Source organism: Anthonomus grandis, chromosome 9 (assembly GCF_022605725.1).
Source record: "Anthonomus grandis grandis chromosome 9, icAntGran1.3, whole genome shotgun sequence".
NCBI lineage: Eukaryota > Metazoa > Arthropoda > Insecta > Coleoptera > Curculionidae > Anthonomus > Anthonomus grandis.
The window spans coordinates 21,757,039-21,782,980 of NC_065554.1; the positions used below are offsets into that span (position 1 = coordinate 21,757,039).

A 25,942-nucleotide genomic window follows, 5' to 3' on the forward strand; every position below is an offset into this window, starting at 1 on the left:
GTAGAACACTGATTGTAGCGAAGGTAGTGACACCTACCAGTTTAATTAGTATACTAATATATCCACTGTTGATAGTTTTTTTGCGAAGCAACTGGCGTGCTGAAACTGAATTAGCTTTATGAATTAAGCTTTTCCAATATTTTCAAGTAAGTTTGTTCATTTAATGTTACAGTTTTTGTTTATTTGTTATTTTTTCAATAGTTTTACATTGTCATTCGTATTTGAATTGGAAGTAACACTGCTGACATATTATTAATGGAATCATTATGTCAATGAATTCTATAAAATTATGATGCTCCAGCTTTTAACTGTAATATGTATGTATTATATGCTTAATTATCACTTTATGATGCTTATTTAAATACTATAATTGCTCGTGTAAGTACAAATATACACATTTTTTCGTTTTACAAAGTTATAAGGCACGCAATTAATTTTATAAATTATGCGCAATACTTATAATTGTTATTTTTATTTAGAATTTGATAGGAGTTTCAAACAATGTTGAAAAGTTTGCCCAAACAGTCTCTATTTATAATCCTACTTCACAAGAACTACCAAGAGATGGCACTCATGCTGGCCAACTTTGTTTTCTTTTAAATTTATAATTAAGTGACATTTATCACTGAAAAAACTTTTTGTTTTTGTGAATTAATTAAACATTTTAATTGAATTCATTAAAATACATTGGACGCCGCTGTTAGACAATTGTACATAGAACCATAGAGTTTATTGATAATACGTCATATTTTATTAAACCCATAGATGGCGATACTGGTAGCTGGTCACTGGCAAGGTACTTATATTCTTAGCGGGTTGTAAAGAGGTAAAGAGAGTGAGGACAAATTTAAAGCTTTCTTAAACTTCAAATAGATGTTGAATGATGAATTAGTAGTAGTATTTGGAAGTCCTGTTGAAGAGTCATAGAGATATTCTAAGAATATCTTGGTAGAACTTTCCAGAAATGTTCTAAATCTCCTAAAAATATATTCCCGGAATGTGTTTTTGAAGTTGAAGTAGAAAGAGAAGGAGAGGGGTAAAAAAAATGCTCACCTTACTGTTGAAATACTATTAGTAATTTTGTTCGTTACTGCTTGAGAGAGAGAGAGAGTTGTCTTGGGTCTACGGTCTACGATAACAGAGTGTAAGATGAACCTATATCTGATAAGCATCATGTCCTTTAAATTTATTTATTTGAAATGTATACTACAGTTAAACTAAATGGTACAGAAAAAAAAAAGAAAACAATCTGCAAAAACACTCAATCAACAGTTATAAAAATCAGTATGTACGAACTCAAAGCGCAGTGGTTGTTCAATGCATAAATGACAAACAGTTCAAACTTGGCCCACATTGATAAAAAGCAATGGTCTTTTAACCCTGGAACAGCACAGTTATTTTATCTTACGTACACTGCACAGTGGGGTCTCGGAAACCCCACTTGTTTTTTACGTTTAAATAACTATTATTCAATGTGTTTTTTAATGTGTGGATTGCAGAACAAAAAACATTGTTTTATTATCAATAAATGTACGAAGTACAAAAATAAAAATAAAAAATATATGTAGGCAAGTGGCTTCTCTTGCATTTTTTACAAATATGAAGCTATAACAAAAAAATATAAATAAAATATCAACAAAATGTAACTAGTCTCTCAAAAAACCTTAAAACTAAAGGAAAACCTAAATTTTGTAACGAGAAAAGTATTTTGTTTTCTTAGCCAGGCACTTCAATTTTTGTTCTGACACTCACAACATAGTTCAGCCCTATGCTCCAAACAGTATGGTTTGTGGCACATTGCACAGGCAAAATTTGTTTTTCGATCTTTACTACGTGGACAAAAGCAGCATCTGACTTTTTTAGGCAAATTAACATCGAAACGTTCCCTTTGAGGTTCATCTACTCCTAATATTTCGCTTATCTTCAGACGTAGCGAGGTTTGCAAATTGGTAACTTGTAAGCGTTCCTTTATGTGCGGTTCGATTAGTGCCATTGAAAGTTTTTTTAGAAATGTTTTTTCTCTCTTCTTTCCACTGAGGATTTACAAGTGAAAATAGTACCATAGCATTTATTCCGCTAGCATCCAATATATTAAAAAACATTCTAAGAGGCCAGCGTCTGGTTTTCCGAGAAGTGGTGTAAGAGTGACACATCTGATCAAAGGTGTCTGTACCACCTTTGGTTTCATTATAGGAATGTATAGGGTTTGGTTTTCTAGTTACAGTACTAAGTGACGAATCAGGATGCAAAGTTGATAAAAGCAGTACCGTTTTATTTTCCTTTGTTTTTGTTTTCCGGTGTGTATGAAACTAAGGTTTTGTTTCTGTCAAAAGCAAATAAGGATGTGCCTACATCTTTTTTCTGTATAAACTTCAGAGGTATTTCTCTTTTATTTTTTCGCAAAGTTCCAAGGATTGTTAGCTGATACTGTTCCAACATTTCTTCACTTAGAGGTATTGACGTGAACCAATTATCAGTCGTAATGTTACGGTCAGTACCGTGTATTGTGTATTCTAGGGTTAAGATTGGTCAGTCTAATGGGCTGAGAAAGTGCTCTGTATATGCTGTCATAATTCTTTGCATACATGCAGTTGGACCCCTGAGAATGGATATCTCCCTATGAAATATCTTGGACTGGCAAAGAACATTTGAAAGACAGATATTTGGTAAATTTTCTCACTCAATCCCTTTCTATATTACAGGCGTAAGCTAAGGTATTATAAAGGCACATTCAAGCTGTTATTTCAGTTATTAATTAGACTTGAACTTATTCTTTTGAATCCCAGAACTCTAGATGTTACAGGTGAGTTTTTTATAAAGTAAATGTGGCTTAGGGGACCATTACAATCATCTGCATACAGCAAGCAAAAACTGTCCTCAAAACAGTCAACAGCATCATTGGTGTAGAGTGAAAAGAGTACAGGACCTATCTGTGTACCCTGGCGAATACGAAAAGTAGCTCTTATCACACTATAACCATCACAAAAAGAACCAACGCCAGTTGCTGAGCATGGTTAACATTATAGAAGGTTTTTGATAGATCTGTGTAAAGTGAGTCTACCTGACAGCCCTTTTCCAATGAACCAATGAGGACGTTTTGATATACAGCCAGGTTAGAAGTAGTTGAACGCCCTTTGTAAAACCATTTAGGGCGATGCGATGTTTGTATGTATTAAACGGTGCTTCCGTAGGTTTCCATTGCTTTTGGTACAATAAAAAGAAGAGAAAAAAGAGAGATTCCTCTAAAGTTTACTACATCAGATCTATTTCCTAATTGAAGAACTGGTAAGAATGTAGATTTTTAAGAAAAGGAAGAAAAAAGCTGTTATTAAATGTTCCTCTATATAGTGGGAGAGAAAGTGAAATTAGGCAAATACAGGTGGAATTCCATAAGGTCCAGCACTATTACTTACATTCAAACTTCCTAGGTGCTGTTAAATCTGTTTCTTTGTAAAGTGATGAGTGAAGAGGCTATTGGCATAGGCTCTGTTGGAGGACTGATCCATAGGACTTACAGAATGGTCCAAGTAGCACGCTTTGCAAAAACATATATACTGAGAATCACACAATCGAATGTCATACATTACGACAGGAATACCAGCTTCCTTCTTGAGATAGTTTATTCATATCCAAAATTGCTTAATATTAGCTGGAATTCTGTGTTCTATGTTTGACATGACTTCAGAATGAGACCGGTCAATATGATATTTGGACTCTCTGTACAAATTTGAGTAAATCATATAATCATCAGCCGAACCAGATCTTTTATTTCTATTTGCCATAGGCTATATTTTTCTGTGTTAGAAGCTTTCTTGTCCAATTGCTATACATATCATTTTGGATATTTATCATGTTTTATGAGCTTAGTGGGTACATACTGTTCTATTCCTTTCAGTCATAGAAGGTCTGTTAAGTCCCAAGACTACTCACTGTTGTTCAGAAATGACCAATCAGTGCTTAAAAAATAAACATTGAGACTCTCATAGCTGGCCTAGTGATATTTGTTGACTAATTTTCTTTGCTATTTCTTATAGCTGGAATAGTTTGTTGAACAAATATTAATAAAAATGAAAAATTTGGTAAGAGGTGCATCACACTCTTCGATCCAGTAAGAATACAGGTAGACCACAAATATAGCCCTAAATTCTCTGCAAGTAATTGGAGATGTAGTTAATCTGGTGAAATTCTAATCAGAAAAATGTATCAATAAGAGCTTGCGTAGAGGCAAAGCTTACTTCAATTAGTATAAGCAGATGAATCTCCTTACTCCACTTAATGTGAGGCAGATTAAAATAACCCAGTAAAACAAAGCATACTTTATAAAATAAATAAAATAAAAAGGACTTTTAGTAACCTTTATACTATACACTTCCTTGCATGTTCACACTTGTCTGTCCATTAGCAACAGTCGAGATTTAAATTTATTTATATTAAGAATTTTAAATTTATCTGATATGAGATTATAGGTATATGCTGATGGCGTTGAAAATAAAAGATCTCCGAAACATGGTTGTTTTATGTTGTGGTACAGTAAAAGCATGGCGTGATCTAACGTTAACATTGTGAATTGCTGTGCGTGGTAAAAATAAAATTTGGATTTAAGAAATTGAGATGCTTCCGCCTCAGTAAGCAATTTATGAACAAAATTTAAAAGATGGTGTGTTCTTCGGTTTTCCATGTTCAGCCAGTTGCATTCAGAGATCAAATGAGAGACATGGTCAAGTTTACGTATTCCATACAAAACCGTACAGAATGCATTTTGTACTTTTTGAATTTTATATTTATCCTCCGCAGTTAGACAAGGCCCGTACAGGAAGTCACAATAATTAAAATGCGATAAAACAAGGCTATCACACAACATCTTTTTTAATGGAAAGTTTAACAGTTGTCGGTTGTTATATTTAATAATCTTTCGTACATGTTCATGAAATCTTAGATCCTCATCCACTATTAAGCCCAAATTTTTTGCACAAGATACAAAGGGTAAACTTGTGGCGCTAATGTGTAGATTTAACGACTTTTTTACCGTGTCTTTTTTGGTTTTACTACCAAAATACAATAACTTTGTCTTGTTGGGGTTTAAGTTAAGATTATGTTCGTAAGCTAATTGATTAACTATATTAAGATCCGAGTTTATTTTTCCAGCGGCTTCCTGAGTATCTTGAGGTTTGAAAGAGAAGTAGATCTGAGTATCATCAGCATAGGCATGTGTACTACAAAACAAAGGAGCAGCGATAATGTCTATTGTGTAACTAATAAATAAGAGCGGGGATAAAATAGCGCCCTGAAGTACACCAGATTTAATCGAAATATTATTTGATACCGAGTCACCTAAACTGATCTTTTGCGATCTGTCTCGAAGAAATGATCCAACCAGATTAAGTGCATCGGACTCAAAGCCATAGTATTTAAGTTTAGCTAAAAGCCTATGGTCTAAAGTATCAAAGGCCTTAGAGAAGTCCAATAAAACCAAAACACCAATAAAACCTGCATCGAAACTCTTAATGACATGATCAAGTACCGATGCTAAAGCGGAAGCCGTACTAAACTTTACTACTACCATTAGACTGTCTATCACAGAATAAGGAGGAAAATACCCACAACCAAGAATGGTAGCTTTGTCTTTGGACTTAATGAAGGAATGTTGGAAGCCTAATTTTTACCCAAATATCCTCAGATTACCTCAGGAATTCTGAATAACTGATGCGTCGATTCTCTCACGTACAGCAATCAATAAGCCACCTTCTCGTTCAGATTTCATAGTCACGATTTCTATGAAAAATCAGAAAAATGATTTACCAGTTTGCCTCTGGATAAATCCTTGTTCAGTCATCAAACAGCCAAAGTCAAAATCATAGTAGGAAGTAGCACTATATTTTTAAGGTCCAGAGTCTTAGACCTCTAACATTTTGGTAATATTTAGTTTGTTTGCAAGAGTTCTGTGCTGTATTAGACAATTGTAAAGACGTATCTGAGGAGCTGATCAGACTCTTATCGGTCGTCGTGATAACTTCGTCTCTTGTCCATCAAAGATAATGACTGGATCCGTATAGGATAAGACATAATTTCTTCTCAAAAGTTTCGAATCATGGAAGAATCTCATTCCATTTCTGGTGATATCTGACGTTAGATCACTTACAACACTAGACGATCAATAATGTGACGATTTTTTATTTGTGAATAAGTTACCCCTTATATGACAAGGAAGAGGAATAGATACGGCCAAATTTTTAAAATAATAAGGTTGGAAGTTTTCCGTATAATTTCGAAAAATTCAAGTAAAAGAAAAACAAAATTACGATGCATCAAAGTTTTTATTACGGTGTTTTTTTTTAACAACAAAGAACGTTCTTATTAGTATACATAATACAAAATAGCTCGCTACAATAAAAATATCCGCGTCAACAGCAATTATTTACACCATGGTTCCTTAAACCTACATACACCCTTTCTAATACTATTTTTTGGTAATTCCTATATGCTAGCAAATATCACCGTTGAATCTATACCGGGTGTCCCAAGGAAACCACCCGGCGCACCTCCTGCTTTTAATTTTAGTGACTAAGTGAGTGTTCTAAGAACAATACAATCTTGTGCGTAATCGTGGAATACTCTTTTGGATAAGTGCACAAAAAACCGTGTTAATAACAAAAATAAAAACAGTGGCGTGCGTATGATACGCACGCCCCTATTTCGGTGCGTGGTCCTCAATTCAATTAATTAATTAATACTGTGCTAATTGTTAAATATAATTGCCAGTGTCCAGTTCTCCATACAAGGCTATGCTTTCTCTCAGTTGTGAGGCTGCTTGCTCGATTTTCTCCATTAGGATTCTCTCGATGTCTTTGTAAGATTTCAGGAGGATGATTGGCACGTGGTCATCCCGTCTCTAAAGCAACAAATCCACTTAGTTCCAGTTATGATTCTTAAAAGTGAACTCACCTGAAAAAGGCATTCACCTTCAAAATCAACCAACTTATGTTTCCTTGCTCTAATAAGCATGCCAACCACCTTATCAGAGATGCCTGTGTAAATCTGTAATAATCATTAATCAATATATTACTTAATCTTGAAAGTAAACCATCTTACGGTGAAAAGGTTTCCAAAACTGATAACTTTCCGAGGATCATCTTGCTTCTCGTGGGGCTCAAACAGGGGCTCACCACACTGATTAATCACTTCGCACAGCTGCAGCATCTCCTTGCACACCTGGATAGTTGCCTTAAAAGACCTTTGCTCTGATAAAGAACCCTTTGCTGGCCTAACATAAAAGTCATTCCATTACATTGCATCCTCAATTTAAAAAAAAACCACTCACCTCCCATAGTCTTCCTTGGAAATCTTCGGCTTGGGCAAGTTGGACACGCATTTATCATTAGAAAACGGATTGACCGCTTGTTTCTTTGTATGATTATCGGCGAAGGTGTTGAACAAAGCAACTCGGTTCTTAAGGGGGGAGTCCTGGAATGAAAATAACCGGTTAAGACGAGCCTAAAATGGCCATCGTTTATGTAGTGATGCTATTTTAAATAACTCGAGTCGTCGAAAGTGGTTTTTATTTGAAAAATAAAACGCGCATCATGACGCCGACGTACATACGTGCGGACGACGCAAATTAGTTGGACGAGGGCCAAACTCGCAAAATTCCTGTGGGTTTTTCGAAATCTCCCGTAAGACCCGTTCAATGTTAGGCGGTGTAGGTCATTGTCGAGCGATCACCTTGTATAAAATGGTTTTTTGGAATTCGAAATTGTTTTGTTTTGGAGTTTTAACTGACCTAGGAAGTGCAACACAACGGTCAGCTATGCCCAGGTCCTGAGGACGTCACTTGACTGATTTAAAGTGTTGTCTCAAGTAAACTTTGATTCCAGTAGGCAGAATTTTTTTTTTTTAATTTATAGCCCAAATAGGTTGACAGGACCGAGTATATTAATAGGAGAAATCAAACACGCGGTGAAGCTTTCGAAGAATAACAAAACCACAGGTTGATAATATGTTTTCTGACACATTCCAAGTTATTAATGAACAGAACATAACGATTATTTCCAAACTCTTTAACAACATATTCCAGAGGAGTGGCTTTGATTTACTTTTATAACTTTACCACAATCAAGTAATGCAAAAATTGCAAAATTTACCGATTTATAACTCTAATGAGCCATCTCTTGAAGCTCTTTCTGTTCTTTTCTAGCAGCAGTTAGTTTGGGTTTAAAAATGGTTTCGGAACAAGAGAAGCAATATTCAGAATACAAAGTTGTCAGGACCAAAGGAAGGATGTTTTTATGTGTTTCATCGATTATTAGAAGGCCTTCGACAATGTAAACCATGACCTCCTAATAGCGTACCTTAAGGACCTGGGTCTAGATGGTAAAGACATTCGATTAATTAGCAATCTGGACCGGAATCAGAAAGCAGATATTCGATTGAGCAAGTTATCAACAACCGAGCAATTCGATATAAAAAAAGGTGTAAGACAAGGCTGTTTTGTCATTCATGTGAACAAGATACGTATCAACAATATCAGATATGCAGATGATACTGTAATCATCGCGGATAATGCAAACCATCTTCAGGAATTATTGAATCACGGAAATGAAACAAACACAAAATTAGCCCTGGAAGTTTATGGTCATAAGTAAGGCTGATATTCCACAAATCAGAATTCAGGTAAATGAGAAGAAGATAATTTAAGTATTTGGGTTGTATGTTGAACCAAAATTGAGACCAAAATAATAGATTAGATGTAAAATAGAACTGTAAAGAGCAATTTTCCTTAAGCTTAAAAAATATAAATCTAACCTTCAATCTAAGATACAGAACTCTAAAATGAAACGTTTGGTCAGTTCTTTTGTACGGTATAGAGGCCTGAACATTAAAATCAAGTTATACAATTAAATTGGAAGCATTCGAGAAGTTGTGTCTGAGAAGAATGCTGAGAATATTATGGATAGACCTCATAAGAAATGAAGAAGTTTCTTAAAGAGCACAAATAGAAGATCGTGAGCTTTTTAATAGATGATTGACAAATAAATGATCGTAAATCAGTGATGAAAAATAAATAATGAAAAATATCATACTTAGGTTATATTTTGAAAGAAGAACGCTATGAATTCTTTATCCTTCAAGGTAAGATCGAAGGAAGAAGGAAACTTTCATGGTTTCGAAATATTAGACAACGAACAGAAATAAGTACTTTTCAAGAACTACAAAATGTTGCAATTGACAGAGGCGCCTACGCAAGAATATGCATGGCACTCAAAGAATTAGAAGACTGCGAATATTTGGTCTTTATTTAAGGAAACCTGACCATAATATATGAGAATAATTGAAATCCCTTAGAAAAATATCGCTAACACTCAAGTATGCTTGGAAATTGGTAATCATTGGGAATCAACTTTCGAAAATCCCTTCATATTTACACTTTTCTGCTCTTTTAATGACCAGAATATTTACAAGCGGAACTGATCTGATTCATGTCCTCCTGTACTGATCCTGTTTTTCGCATTTTTGTTGTGTATTTGTAAAGATTACTTCAATAATAGTGACGCCATATTTATTTAGGAGTAATGATTATATTTACTTATATGTATTATAGGAAAGGCGAAAAATTAGTCATTTACATCGGGAAGAAATACATATTTTGTCATAATTCTTATAAAAGAAACTCAACTAAGACGTTCAAATTCCTGTGTCTCAAAAATGACTTTTACAATTTTTATAGATAAATTTTTATAGATTTAGTTTTCAAGATTGGTTATGATGTTCATGATTTACAGTCAACTACCAAAGAGCAATTCTTGGATGAGAAGAGACATTTTCTCTGAAATATCTTGAGTAGCATCGGGTTTAGAGCTTCAACAGTTATTATCAACATTATAGGTTTGACTATGACTAATCTGAAACCAACAGAAAACTGCGAAATTGAGGCAACAATAGTATCAATCGAAATTTAGATGATCCAACTACTTAACTACTTAGTTCTAAAAAATCTGGTAGACAAGCACATACTTTGTAATTTTAAAAATAACGGAAGGATGGGAATTGGATATGAATTCATACGCTTCTTTCTATGACCTCAGTAAAGCATTTGATTGTGTTGTTCATGAGATCTTTATAAAGAAATTAAAATTATACCATCTGGATGTTGATAGTGTGAGATTAATTAAGTCATTGAGACCTTTAGAGACGCAGTCAATATGTTGATTTTATTCTGTCAGTATGTCAACTGATAGAAACATGAACCATGGTGTTCCACAGGGTTCTGTTCTTACTCCCCTTCTATTACATTATTGATCTTCCAGATGTTCAACGTTTAAAACCTATCCACTTTTGCAATTGATACTAGTAATGGTATTCAGTACTCCGTTTTTGATCCTATGTTAGACATCATAGCAATAAAAATGTTCATGAATGGTGTTTGGCCAATAATGCATTTTCCTTAAACCAACAAGTTAAACTTCAGCCTGAAAGGTAATTCAGTTAATATAGCAGGTGTGGTCTCATAGACAAAAAAATTAGTTGCTATGCAATTTTAAACTGGAGCTATTCTAGCCATGCACAGGAATCGTTAAGCTTCAACGGAGATGTATCAGCACCATGGTTGTCCTGGTATATAGAGATTGGTGTAGAAAGTACGTCATATACCTTCATATACTTACATTTCCTTGCGCCCACATCTATCAATGTTTAATTTACATTTGTAATAACATCTCCCAGTTTAGAACTTATTCAGATATACACCATCACAATGCCAAGAACTTTATCACAGATTTTTGCTAGAATCAGACGAGGCTCCGACTGCTATTGGGTCCAGTCCTTAATTGTTATTCCACACATAAGAAATCTTGAAGCCAAGAAATTGTTTAAGAAAAGGAAATTACATTTAGTAAATGGTGCTTTTTATTCTTTTGTTGAATACTTGGAAATGATTTTGAATATTGTTCTTCTACGTTGAATTGACTTTCAAGCCATTACACTGTATTTCAAATAGGTAGAAAGTAATAAAATGTGAATATACGAGAGTTTTATGGTCATCCATGCGCGTAGGTAAACTTAGTACCGAGTTAATGAATAAAGCAAGAAAAGAAGGTGGGGTTTGACCTGCACTCCCTAAAAGGAGTTAATTTCGCAATGCAAACTATGTAAGTGGCATACATTATTGGAGGTCACCCTGCATCCCTTTTGCATACCTAATAAGGTTTTATTACTCTCTACCGATTTGAAATAGACTATAGATTTACGCTTGCGCAAACACATACTGTGTTAATAAATATTTGATTTGATTTCATAAGTTTGGTTACGAATGTTAAGACTTGTGGATCGATATGTGATTAATGTAATATTCTAAAATAGAAGATGTGGTTAAAAACTGAGATATCCACATAATAAAAAGATTTTTTTAAAATATTTAAAGCTGACTAAATATCCAAATTCCAGACTAAAAATCAGTAAAAAAGTAGCCAAAAAAATCCCAATTTATCCAGACTTCTTTGTTCTCTTTGGCACTTATTAAATTGAAAGCTAAGTATAGGATCTAGGAATGCTGCCAAAGTAGCGACAAGGTGGTTCAGGTCACCTGTCCACCGCACAATCTCGTGCCAAAAATAAAAAAAATAAAAATCTTCTTCCTGCATGTGTTTTTTGGTTTTTGAAAATTTTGGCTTAATTTCACAGATGGGATGTGTAAGTTTTAATTTATGGGATAGTTAAATATATGAATAGTTTAATGGGAGGCTTAATAACAACGCTAACAAAATTAAAAAATTCATTTTTCAATTTTTTGAAGTGAGGAGCCCATGTGAAATTCTATAGTTAATTTATTTTTTTCGTGCAATTAGAACATAGATTTTAAATATTTTTGGTATTTTCGATGTACAAAGAAATTTTACTTTGTACATTGCAAATATGATAACTGTGTTTCCTTATATATACAGGTTGCGAAATTGAAGATTATACACTTCATTCGATTCTTCACTACTTTTTAAACTAAGCTTGCAGGCACACAGGCTATTTCAGAGAGGATATTGAATCAAATTCCTAGGGTCTTCTGAATATCATATTAAAAAAAAAAGATTGTATTAACAGAAATGAAATAAGGATCTAACGCGTATGTTCTAGAAAAGAGACATGTGACGGTAATAGAACTGAAAATCGATTAAATTATAATGTAACTCCTCATATAAATCTTATATTTCTGACAATGATCTTTTAGAATATTTTATGGATAATTAAAAAATAAAATTGATTAATTATTCATTTAGCTGTCCTGAAATAAAATATTCTGGAAATATTCAATTTAGCATCATTCAAAGTTAATAAGCGACATATTCCTAAATTTTTTTAAAATTCAGATCTTTTACAAACATGTTTTTCAAGGCGTTTTCCAGAACTATTTTAGTAGGGGTATTCTTATTTTCTCTAATTCAATTTTAGTAATATTTAGTATATTTATATACAATTCTTATTTTCTGAAGATTTCATTATTTTAATATTAATTAATGTACCTCCAGATAATGTAATTATTTCAGGCAGTTGATTTCCTTTTTAGTACCATCTTTTAATCGGAATAACATTATTATTTATCACCAGAAAATAATTTTACACACTGCTTCGTTATATATTTTCTTTATTTGGCTTATATATCAAATATCGTTTGCAAATTCAACTAAAAATTCGAATTGTTCGATTTGAATGTTGTGAATGTAATATTCGGAACAAATCTAAATAAATAGACATTTGCTGGATAACGACTAATTTAAGAATTATTTTTCCAATGTTTCTCTGGTACAAAATGACTTCATCAATGATTTAACAATCTGGACTATTCTCAACTGCCTGGAATATAAAAAATTTTTATGGAATGTGATACTGTTTTGCTATTTTATTCCACAAGCAGTAGCGATGTTCTTTTGGTATATCACCTTTCAATTTGAAGAATAGGGTGCTTTCAACAAAACAATTTATATACTTATATTCTTTTAAATATTATTAAAAGGTAAAAGCAGGCATTTTGCTTGATTTTTTATTTAGATCTTTCAGATTTGTTTAGTAATTTTACGTGTGCTTAATCCTTTGTTATTTGACCATCTTGCCATCCACCGAATTTTAAATTTTAAAAATTTGCATATGGAGCAATTACCCTAGATTGAGTTATTTTATCAACCGATTACAATTAAGGGTTCAAATAAATTGTATAGTTTATTGGAAGGTGAAGTTTGGCATTTCCTTGATGAACATTGTTGAGCGGAAGTCAAATGTAAAAGATTTATGCACAGGGCAGCCTTTCCAATGATTGAGTCAGAAGAGACCTCAAGTGGCTATTATCATATGGTTAACTATCATAAAGCCAATAAAACTATTCTTAAGGATGCTTTAAATAAATTTTAAAATTCCTTAGAAATATACACAGATGGATCAAAAACTGGTGATGCTGTGCCTTTATTATTCCGAAAATTAATTAAAAAAAAATACAAGTGTGAGGACTATGCTTCTATTTTTACTGCAGAGGCATTAGCAATATTGGATGCCCTGGAATTTATTAGTGATGCTAATATAATTTCAAATTTCTTAATACTTTCTGATTCACAATCAGTTTTGCACCCAGTTATTTTTAAGATTCGGGAGGCTATCAGTAATCTTCATAAACATACAACTAAGGTAGCATTCATTTGGACACAAAATTGCAAGGAAATCAATTGGCAGATAAAGAGGCAAAGGAAGCAATTAAGACAGATCGGTTTTTTTTCAAAGTACACTTTAGTGCTATAATTCCAATTATCCGAAAGAGGTCTTCAGAAACTTGGAAAAGAAAATATCTTGCATATTTAGCAAATACTTCAAGTAAGTAGGTACTTTCTACGTAGATGAAAACAGTTTTATTTTAAATTACCATCATAACCACAATAGCTTGAGGGAAATTGTTATGGTGGTGTAGGAGACTAGTTTCTTGTATTACTCAACTAAACTTTAGCTAACAAAAACTGAGAACATCATTTTTCTCGACGACCATGAGACACAGACACTTACTCTTCTAAGATGAAATTCTTACCCTTGACCCAAAGTTAACCTTTGCTAACCATTGCAGCGACATAGCAGAAAGAATGTTAAGTGGGATCTTTGTTTTGAGGCACTTTACTAGGGTTGTGGCCATATATGTGTTTCTGTCACACACATTGGACAAGTGCTTACCATGCACTTGGCGTGCTGTGGCTATTTATGTCCTGTTTGTTTGAGAGAATTCTCCCATGCGGCAAGAATATTCAGCTTGCAGAGGAGGGATTTATTTATTTATTTATTTATTTATTAACGGTATCCACCAATTTTATGAAAATAAACATAGACATAAATCAATGTTACAAATTAATTTAAAGAAACCTGTTAAAGTCACGAGCCACTAATTGATTTGAGAGAACTCCTAAAACTGCTAAAAGAAACGTGCAAGTCAAGACTATGCCTATCGAAAGAACGTTGCATTCTACTTATAGGATTGTGTTGTCCATAAGAACTACTATCAAAATCTACATAGAAGAGTTTTTAAGTCTATAGTCAATTTTTGCGTCCGCAAATTCAGCCTATTTAAAAAGTAATCACAGTCACGCCAGATATTAATTTGAAAATAAAACACAAGTCTAAATTATTACGCCTTAACTCAAGTGGGTCCAATGAGAGAACTGACATGACCGACTTGTAATCAGTATGACCATTAGCTAATGGAACCTTGAGTTTAAAAGAACAATTTCTTAAGAATTTATTTTGGACTTTCTCAATATTTTGAATATGCGATTTATAAAATGGAGATCAGACGGAACTAGCATACTTCAAACTAGAACGGACTAACGAACAGTACTGAATTTTATAGACAGAGCATGAGACACAAAGGTCAACTTCGAAATTACAAGAATCGAAAATTACTCCGAGATCCTTAACTTCCGCTTCCCTTTTTAAAATAGTGGAACCTATAGTATAATCAAACAATGTAAGATTGCGAATCCTTCCAAATGTTATTGAATTAACATTTAAATCTAAACCATTAAGGTTGCATCAATCACAGAGATTATGGAAGTCATCCTGTAGCAATGGACATTGAACATTAGAATCAAACTTTGAAGGCCGATTTCTCTGCTTCTATGGGAGCTATCGGGAAAATTCCAACGGTTTTGTCTTAGTTTCGTCGTTCTGAATCCAACGAGACCATCGGTAAGTTCGTAGCTTCTATGATAGCCGAGATATGGCATTTTTGATGCCCATTTTTGGCCTCAAAAACGAGGTCGAAAAAATACTGGATTTCTTAGTTCTGCTCGGATTCCCTTATAACCTGGTTTTTTCGTGATCTACTTGATGAGAACAATCCGCTGGTATAGTTAGTTCGAATTCGAAAAAAAAAATCAAAACTTACATTAGCGATGTAAAGGCACTTGCTCAAATTGACTACAGGGCGGATTTAAGGCATTTTTTTGTAACTTTTAGAATGCCTACTCTACCTTGCCATTACATATACATCTCTATCATCAAAATATCTTTCAGTATGGTGTAGTGGGTGACACCCACTCCTATGAAATAAAAGTCTGGAGGGATCTCAGAGTTGCCTTTTCGAGATTGGGACGATCCTCGAATGCTGCTCTGCACGTTGCACCTGTTTTCTTTAATAAAATGCCACTGAATATACAGAACTTGCCCATATATAATTTTAAGAAAATTGTTAATAGAAAAAGCATTTTTTTTACTGTTGAAGAACTTTTAAATTGTTTTATTATCATAATTTTATGACGTTGTTTGTTTCATGAAATATATCTTATCTGAAGATCTTGCAGCGTTCTTCTGATATCTTGTAGGTTGTTAAACAAATCTGTATCATCCGCAAAGCGTAGATTTGTTAGGCTTAAACCATCTATATTTAAACTCTTTCCGCTTCAATCAAGCGGATATTGCATATCACGAAGGGATATTGCAAAATGGTGATAAATAGTTTGGGTAACATAGTCTCAGCTTGTCGTACTTGATCTGCAGATTTGCGATCATTTTATGTTATTTATTAGTTTAGTGTTACGATATAATATATTTATGATCTCAATGGTGTCAAAGATCTTGTGCATATCCTCAAAGACAATGACAAGAGATACATTTAAAAAATATTAAGAAAAATCAGAAACTTAAAAAGCAACTTACTCTTCTTTCGTTGACACAGGCAGACATGTTTGTATCCAAGAAAATCTTAACCACTGTCACTCCGAAACTCACTCTTCACTTTTGGAAACTTTTTCGTTTCTCGAGAAAGGAATGGAAAAAATGCTTGAAGCTTTCTCTGGCACAGTCGGTGATCGTGTAAAACTTTTTGGCAAAAGGCTCATTTAATATAGTCGCGGCGGAATGTTTAAAAATACAGAAAATGTGCTCGGCGTCGTCTATATACATACGTAATCGACCGGTGGCGTCGGTATATTAGTTTTGCTTTCAGTATACATATATAAATTTTTTTTTGTTGTTTTTGCAGTTTAATTCATCGCACCGTCATTTCCGTGCCAACTGTTCGGGTTAATAGGGTGACAAAAGTATACGAATATGGTCCAGGATATTGTCCGAAAATTAGCCGATTCACGCGAGCCACTTGTGGAGATTAATTTTGGCAAAAGTTGACGCGTTCAAATATTTTATTTGGAAAAGTTCGGGTTTGGCATCGGGCGAAATCCGCAACGGATATAATGTATTATAGATAGTTATATTAACATTCTTGGTAACTTGTCAAGACGACTCCTATATATATATAAATAAAACTGCGCATCGTATTTTTAGAAAATTCTTATGTCCGCCGACAAAAAAAAAAACATAAATTAGATATTTATTTTTTCCTAAGGATTTTGGCCCGATAACTCGGGCGCCACTCGAGGCCTTTCGGATTTAAAGAATTATATCGTTGTTTTTTTTCTGGATAATAAATTTGACAAACCGCACCGGCGGGAGAAATGTGACTTTTTAAAAATAAAATCCGCGAAAATATGGGTGTGCGCATTTTTTTGTCGTTACTGTGATTCAATTAAATTGAGTTATTTTTATTAAGGAGGTAAACTGCCGGAAGCTTCCTGAATAAAAAATAAGAAATAACTGCCACTGTCCCAAATAATTAGGGAATCACTTCATTAAAAAGACCGAAAGTTATAATTTTCATGTATAAGACATATCGGGGCTTTAATTCGACATTATTTGGTCTTTCGAGCCAAAAGAACACTACAAAAGACATTTATCTTAAATTAAAATAAGGAACATTTCCAAATTTCTTTATATACAAAGAAGACTGAAATTGTGGGCAGAAATTGGAGAATATTGAGGAATTATCCCTCCAAAAACTTAACCCCTTACTGCATGAATTTTTTGTTTTTTATAAAAAAAATCTACTAGTACAAACTTGACCTCAAGATTATGTTAAAAGTATTTAAAAAATTCCTTCTTCGATGCTTTTTTCTATTTTTTCTTGTTTTTTTTTGTGGTTCATGTATGGCACATTATGCATTAAAACAACATTTAAAAATTGTAAAAAATACCTTTATTATTTTATAATAAAATTTATTCAGTGTAAAACTTGTAAATACAGTTCCTATCTTTGTTTAAACAGAGAAAAACCCTACATTTCTCGCATTTTATGAAGCTTTTTGCGCCACAGAGATATTTGCATCTTTGCCTCTCATTACACTACAATGGAAGATGATCATATCTATCTGTTCTAACATCTTGCATTGAAAAACTTGGACGACCCCGCTTTCCAGTAGAACCAGCATTATTAACTCTGCTATTGCACTGAAAAAAATGTGTAAGAATAAATGCTACAATTTTCTTTATAAAAAAGATACAAATAGGAACGGAAACAAATTATTAAACAATCTTTACAAAATTATAATTGAAATGTCCTTAAAATTGTGTTTGAAAGTGTTGTAAAAATTGTAAGTTTATTTACTAGAAGAAATTTGGCATTTCTATACAAGTGTATAAACTATATCCTCTAGGAAAATTTGCATTAACGTTGTAACGTTTTTTGCTACGTTTTATATATAAAAAGCTTACTATTTTTCAGGTAATATCGAAATAAAATTATATAAATTGCTGTTACAAAATGTAGCAGTTTCTCCTTGTTTTTTTTTTTTTAGATTTTATTTGCCTCTATTTTTAAACGATATTTATTTTAGAGTGTATGAATTTAAAGTAGTTATTGTAACCACTTTTTGATAGTAGCTTTTAGGCAATATTGTAAGCTCAATGAGGATTTTTTTGAGTAAAATTTCTTTAGCCAAAATAGGGTTGAATAAATAAGAGGTACGTACAAATGAAACGTCTTATTGATTATAAATATGACTGTTTATATAAGGTACATTTAATTGGACTATACGCTGTAGGCCATTTTGAAGATGTTATTTTGAATCCTGTTATAACCCGGTATTTTGATGAGAACAATCCGCTGGTATAGTTAGTTCGAATTCGAAAAAAAAAATTTCTGAAAAAATCCAAACGGGGTGGTATACCCGAAAAATGAAAAAACCCAAACTTTGAAGGCCGATATCTCGGCTTCTATGAGAGCTATCAGGAAAATTCTAACGGTTTTCTCTTAGTTTTGTCGTTCTGAATTCAACGAGACTATCCGCAAGGTCGTAGTTTTTACGATATCCGAGATATGGCATTTTTGATGCCCATTTTTGGCCTCAAAAACGAGGTCAAAAAGTGACAATTTCCGAATTTTCAAAGTGCTCTCATTCCCTTATTTCTGATCGAATCCTGTTATAACCCGGTATTTTCGTGATCTACTTGATGAAAACAAACCGCTGGTATAGTTAGTTCGAATTCGAAAAAAAAAAAATCTGAAAAAAATCCAAACGGGGGGGTATACCCGAAAAATGAAAAAACCCAAACTTTGAAGGCCGATATCTCGGCTTCTATGGGAGCTATCGGGAAAATTCTAACGGTTTTGTCTTAGTTTCGTCGTTCTGAATTCAACGAGACTATCCGCAAGGTCGTAGCTTTTACGATAGCCGAGATATGGCATTTTTGATGCCCATTTTTGGCCTCAAAAACGAGGTCAAAAAGTGACAATTTCCGAATTTTCAAAGTGCTCTCATTTCCTGATTTCTGATCGAATCCTGTTATAACCCGGTATTTTCGTGATCTACTTGATGAGAACAATCGGCTGGTATAGTTAGTTCGAATTCGAAAATTTCGAAAATTTTCTGAAAAAAATCCAAACGGGGGGGTATACCCGAAAAATGAAAAAACCCAAACTTTGAAGGCCGATATCTCGGCTTCTATGGAAGCTATCGGGAAAATTCCAACGGTTTTGTCTTAGTTTCGTCGTTCTGAATCCAACGAGACTATCCGCAAGGTCATAGCTTTTACGATAGCCGAGATATGGCATTTTTGATGCCCATTTTTGGCCTCAAAAACGAGGTCAAAAAGTGACAATTTCCGAATTTTCAAAGTGCTCTCATTCCCTTATTTCTGATCGAATCCTGTTATAGCCCAGTATTTTCGTGATCTACTTGATGAGAACAATCGGCTGGTATAGTTAGTTCGAATTCGAAAATTTTCTGAAAAAAATCCAAACGGGGGGTGTACCCGAAAAATGAAAAAACCCAAACTTTGAAGTCCGATATCTCGACTTCTATGGGAGCTATCGGGAAAATTCTAACGGTTTTGTCTTAGTTTCGTCGTTCTGAATCCAACGAGACTATTTGCAAGGGATGAATGTATTAATTTCAAAAACCATAGAAATGTTTAAAATTTATGGATAAATCAATCAAGTTTTAATTAATTTTATCAGTAATTTACAGAATCTAGCGACATAATGAAGTAATTACTATAAAGAAGAAAAGTTAATCCCTCATAGTTCAACTGGTTTAAATATTAAAATAATGACACCTGCCTAAAATTATAATCAATGGCTTAACTGCCTGGAAATTTAGAACAACAATTAGAATAATAATTGAATTGCCTATAAAAAAAAATAATAATTTGTAGTTCAAATTTTTGAAAAGAAAAATCTTTGAATTTGAATAGATCTATTATTTGATCTTTGTATGAGTTCAATAATAGCTTAACTGCCTGGATTGTTAACATACTGAAATAATTTAGTTTCTTGAAAAATAGAAAAACTCATCAACGACTCAACTACTTAGATCGAAAGTTCTTGACTGGAGTATTGACTTAATGGCTTAACGACCTGAAAACTGAAAATAGCAGATTCAAATAAAAAAGAAACTAAATAGGGCTATTGGGGGATATCTGGAAAGTATTCCAAGAATTTCATTTTGCTTGAATTCTGAAAAAATAAGCATTATGCCATTAATACTGCCTATGTTAAGACGTAGCTTGAAGCCATCAGCAAATGCCAGTATATGGAATTTGATAAACAACATAAATAATAACGGACTCAGGTTAGAACCTTAAGGTACATCCGAGGTAGCATTAAAGAATTTGGATCTGAAGCCACAAACTGCAATTAATTAGTCGGGATAAAATATCATATCGATTCAATTTATTTAAAAAAATTTAGTGATCAATTATGTCTTTAATTATGTATTTTTGAGAATAGCTATATATAACATCAACTTGAGACTGAGCATCAATGAATCCACGATATGACTAGAAAGGTAAGACAAATTAGAAACGCAAGGTCGACCTCTGAAAACAAATACAGATTCAATATAATTTCAGTTACCTGTTATCTTCCATGAATTTAACACAATTTCCTGCTCATTCATGTAAAGTCACTTTTTTATTTATGCCTGATTCTGCTTAATTTTCTATGTTTTCCAGGCTTTTAGAGTAATTTTCGATGACTTCCAGGCATATTTGACGTAATTTTTATGTCTCCCAGGAGTTTTCTTATACTCCCTAGACTTTAAGGGAATTTTCAATTTTAATCCAGGTATTTAATACTGCTAATAAAAAGTGATTTTTGTTGATCTGATAGGTGTAAATTACATGCCATAAAAATGTCTGAATCCATGAAAGTTTAAACCATGTTTCAGCTTCTTTATGTAACTCATAGATATTTCCATAGTCTTTCTTACATATACCCATTTTCCTTAAATCCACGTTCTTCCCTTTCCACAATGTTTACATAAGAAATTTTAAAAAAGTTCAATAATCTCCGAAAATCCCAATTTGTTGCCATAATTAATTCTACAAGTTACCTACACTCTATGGAATTCAGAAATCCTGAAAAATATTTAGAGTAGGAGCTTCCCACCAAATTTTTCCCCGAAATATCCCCAAGCAATTCTAAGAAAAAATCAAACGAAATTTAGAACAATATACGCCGCGAATTTATCAATGAAAATGCTGCGCCGATCTAAATTTAAATCGGATGAACTTGAACAATAAACGTTCGTTCGCATATTTTCATTAAACTTTTCACGCTTCCTGTTTGTGCACTACAGGTCGGCCCAGATTTGATTTTAAAAAAATAATAATAAAATTTTCACCTTATAAAACGTCTGTCACTGTTATAATGTCAACCGTGGTGACAGGTACAAATTGCAGTAACCAAAGATCTTGTGCTGGTAGCAAATACAATTTAGATCACAACCCATAAGAGTTCCATAGGCTGTTTTTCAATCAGTTTCAAATTTGATTTTCCAGAAAATCCTTCTTGGCATACCTAGATCCCAGAACCCGAGTTTCATCTGTAAGATGTCTGGAATTAACCCAAGCTCACTGATGGATCCATTGCCAGTGGTACTGTACAACAATAACGATCCCCTATTCATTTGTCCGGCTCAAGACAACATAGAAGAGTGCACCTTCATGTTCAATAGTGACTTTATATGCAACAATTCCACTGTTGTTTTCCCACCGAGTTACTACTCCTCATGCAACGATGGCCCCCAGGAAATCGACTTCACCACGATGAAAATGATGCCGATTATTTATAAAAATCAGCCCAAAGATCAACCGGAGTTCGTTGACGTCAACAGTTTGACAAGCAGCTTGGAAGAAGCGAAAATGGGTTCTCCCAAAGAAGAGGACAACGAGGTCATTTTCGTTGGTGAATTTCAAAAGGAACCGACGGCCTCCTCTTCTACTGCAATCAGAAGGAACCCCGCCAGACGAGCGAGGACCATTGAAAGACGACGACATTTGCAAAAAGAACATTTGCTTGAGGAAGATTTCGCTTTTCTCGATCAAATCGATGAGGATTGTTTGGTATTTGGAGCGGAGGTGCTTTAAGTATTAGTGGTGTTGAAAATTGTTGCGATTTTACAGGTTAGTGTTAAGGCGAAACCATCTCAACCTAAATCTATAACGTCGATCACAGAACCCAAAGACTCCTCTGGATTGTACTTTAAGGAGTGGCCCCTCAATGTGTATGAAAGACCAGAATATTGTGAAGATACAGGGAGGATCGAGCCTTTTGACTATTCGATCAGAAATATTGAAAATAAGCAGGTAAATTGCAATTTTAAGTTTATTAATTATTCAGGATGATTCAAATTTTGCAGTTATTTTACAGAAGAATCTGTATTGTTATACACATTATTCCATTTTTTTTATTAGTCTCACACTAGAGAAAGAGGTCTAAACGAAGAATAAGATTAGAAACTTGACGTTATCCAATCGTCGCATAACTCGCTGCGAAAATTAAAATTGGTTTTTGTTATAACATCATTTATGTCTATTCCGTGGTCGTAGAATCAATTCCGTCCAATATAAACGATTTTATTATATTTTCAGTTGACAAACGGTTAGAAAATTTAAATTGGCCAATTAAAATCGTTTTGGTTGACATCTGTCAACTTTAGATAGAAAACCAGTTAGGCAGTAACTAGTTATAAAAGCGCACTTCAAAAGAATAGGGTTCTGCCGAACTCATGAATTTACTACTAGTCGACGCTGTCAAATGTATAAATCCACCAACAGTTGTGGAGCAGGTTAAGAACCATTGGAAAATTTAAATTCACCAATCAAAATGATTTTGGTTGACATCTGTCTTTTGTCAATTGTAGATGGGAAACCAATTTAGGTAGTAGCTAGTCAGAAATGCAGACTTCAAAGAAATAAAGGTCTGACGGACTAATTAATTTAATACTGGTTGACGACCTCAAAATTATAAATCCATATGTAGTGTGTTGACAGTTGTGGAGCAGGTTATGAACCGATGGAAAATTTAAATTGATTTTTAATCAAAATGGTTTTGGTTGACACCTGTCAACTGACAACTGTAGATTGACAACCAAATTAGGCAGTCGTCTCTCATAAATGCACACTTCAAAGGAATAAACGTCTGGCAACTGATTAATTTAACACTGGTCATATTTGTTAATCCAACTGTAACGTGTTGATAGCTGTGAACCAGGTTAAGTCAACCAAAACTAATCAAAATAGTTTTGGTTGACATTAGAAAGAAGAAATTAAGTCAATGTTAATTTAGATCGTTTAAGTAGCGATTTATAAACAGCATTGATGTGTCCATTACTTTGGTTTGCAGTTCGACTTGACCAAAATAAGGTGGGTTTATATTGTTGATAACATCAGAGTGGCCGTTACCTGCGTTAATGTCGTCTTTGCTCGCTTAACGTATGTTTTTAACGTCATTTGTCAAGAAAAAAATTGACCATTTAAAACAGATTTTGGATGGTATTTAGGTCACTACTGTCAATGGCCTATCAACTTGTCAAAACTTTGACTTAGAAAGTAGAGAAGTTCAGGTTCAGGCAGTCAGCACTTGTGATTCCAACCTGTCGGTCAAACCTTGTAGCACATGAAGCTCCATCGTTGCCATTTAGTAAATTTATTCGTGTGTGTGAGAAGGTGAAATTTTTCACAGTTTTTTCTGGAAGTATTAAGATTCCTTCGCCACAACTGTATAATGCCCTCTACATACGAGTCTATTAATGAATTATAAAAAATTCTTTTACTTATATAGCAATGAGTTTGTCATGGCTGTCGCCGTTTATCGCATTCTAGTTTCCAACGATTGCGATTTTTTCAGTCATGTGGTTATAGATCTCTATCTTCCATTTCACGGTTTACTTTTTCTCTTCATGATCTTCTGGATAGCCCTTTTCCTGCAGTTGGTAGGAATCCACTGTAGCATTCGCTTTGGCCACCATTGATCATTCATCCTTTCGACATAGCCATACGATTTCAGCCTTTTGCATTCTATAGTTTCCAGAATATCGATGTCTATGTCCATATGCTTTCTGATTTCAGTATTCCTTATTCTATCTTTTCTGGTTAGTCCGCAATATCTATGCCAGCAGTTGTTTTCTATTGCTTTTATCTTGGAGGCGTCTTTTTTATTTATTAGCCAAAGCTCTAAACCACATTATGTAGCAATACTTTCTATGATACTTCAGTATTCCTAGTGATCTGGTTATTCCAGAGTATATTACGTATGCTGAATTACCTTCTCCAGTTCTCATTGCTATTTCCATTGTGTTCCGGCCATCATTTATAAAGCTTCACCAAGAAATTTATAACTGTCAGTATTTTCGATTTATGTGTCGCTCAGCTCTAAATACTTTTTTTCACCTCCTACCATTACATACTCTGTTTTTGAAGGGTTAATTGATAACCCTCACTTGGAGTATTCTTCGCTTGTTTTCCGGAGTATGTAGTAGATATCATCCTGATCTCTTGCAAGTATTACTTGGTCACCCGCAAAATGCAAGCTGTACAGGTTCATACTTTTTTCCAGATTTCCAAAACTCCCTTTAAATGAATCTTAAAGAATGTAGTTGCAAAGCAGTACCTTGGCAAAGTGGTTTGTTCACCTTTATCCCTCTTCTCACTCGTCCAACCTCAATTGAACTAGTCATATCTTTGTATAACTCCTTCACGGCATTAATGTACATCGATGGAATTCTCTTATCTTCTAGCACTTGCCACAACTTGGCTAATGGGACTATCAGACGCTTTATGAAAGTCAATAAATACCAAGTGTGTCTCCATATTATGTTCAAAACCCTGTTCTATTGTTTGTTTGTTTTAGACAGAACCCATTGTCTATACAAGAAAGACCAGTACAAAAGCCACTCTGATCTTCACAATGATCTTCAATGCGACACTTTTAATGATCTTTCCGTACAACATACAAATTGAGTTGGTTACACTAAGCCCGTGATAATTAGTGCAATCCTTTTTATTGCCTTTTTCCTAGTATATATTGCAGATATATGACGTTTTCCATTCAGGGGGTATCTCTTTGGCTCTCAAGAATAAATGAAAGGTATAAGGCAATGGGTGAAATTTGTCAGGGCCATTTTTAATCAGCTCTATGAGTACTCCCTCGGGTCTTGGAGCCTTTCCATTTTTAATACCATTGGCATGTTTTATAATTTCTTCTGGTATTATTTCAGTTCGGTTGCAGTAGGAAACATTTTTCATTGCCATCTTGAAATCCTGCTCGCAGAATATTCTACGCCTGTATCACCTGTAATTGTTTTCCAATTTTTTATATTTTAAAGATAATTATAAGTCGATTTAAAGATTGTTGGGACGACGCTTAAGATCAGAGTGCTTTCGTACTGGTCGTTCTTGTATAGACAATGTGTTCTGTCTAAAATAAACAAATACTTCTTTTATTGTAGGTCAAAAAGAGGTCAGTGTCCTGTCTGGAAACTTGTCCAAAAGAAAAACCAAAACCCAAGAAGAAGTACGTATATAGAAAACGTCGGTCCAAAGTCAAAAAAACCATAGACAAAGTACCATTAGACGATTCTTTAAGAGAATTGGTCAAAACCACTTATGACATGCTCAACGAGTTTAACCAAGAGAAAAAACTGACTGGATGCGACGAATTAGTGCAAAACCAAGCCGTCCTTCTAGGTGTTCTAGAGCAATCTCTGATCAGCAAACCCACAGAACGCAGCTGATGCTTTACGTATATTAACTATTTGTTTAAGTTTAGAAATAAATAAAAACACTTTTTAATTTCTCTACCCCTATTTATTTAAATGACAGT

At 33.9% G+C, this 25,942-nt stretch overlaps 2 protein-coding genes and 1 long non-coding RNA gene across 4 annotated transcripts; 1 reads left to right on the forward strand and 2 right to left on the reverse strand.

The window, feature by feature from the left end:
* LOC126740610 (uncharacterized) lies at nt 1–25,915 on the forward strand. Of its 2 annotated transcripts, none has more exons than XM_050446712.1 (4): nt 1–146; nt 21,619–22,182; nt 22,243–22,425; nt 25,569–25,915. In XM_050446712.1, exons 2-4 carry the CDS (start codon nt 21,670–21,672, stop codon nt 25,851–25,853), a joined length of 981 nt encoding a protein of 326 aa, XP_050302669.1. In that variant the 5' UTR covers nt 1–146; nt 21,619–21,669; the 3' UTR covers nt 25,854–25,915. The 2 variants fall into 2 exon arrangements, with proteins under 2 accessions (XP_050302669.1, XP_050302668.1); XM_050446711.1 differs by lacking the exon at nt 1–146 and adding an exon at nt 20,598–20,624.
* LOC126740613 (actin-binding Rho-activating protein-like) lies at nt 6,296–16,508 on the reverse strand. The gene is made up of 5 exons (XM_050446720.1): nt 16,165–16,508; nt 7,319–7,461; nt 7,090–7,261; nt 6,943–7,035; nt 6,296–6,889 (listed from the first exon to the last, which is right to left on the reverse strand). Exons 1-5 carry the CDS (start codon nt 16,189–16,191, stop codon nt 6,743–6,745), a joined length of 582 nt encoding a protein of 193 aa, XP_050302677.1. The 5' UTR covers nt 16,192–16,508; the 3' UTR covers nt 6,296–6,742.
* LOC126740616 (uncharacterized) lies at nt 17,514–21,650 on the reverse strand. The gene is made up of 2 exons (XR_007661955.1): nt 20,693–21,650; nt 17,514–17,787 (listed from the first exon to the last, which is right to left on the reverse strand). It is a non-coding gene; the product is annotated as an uncharacterized LOC126740616 (long non-coding RNA).
* Nucleotides 25,916–25,942: the final 27 nt, after the last annotated feature.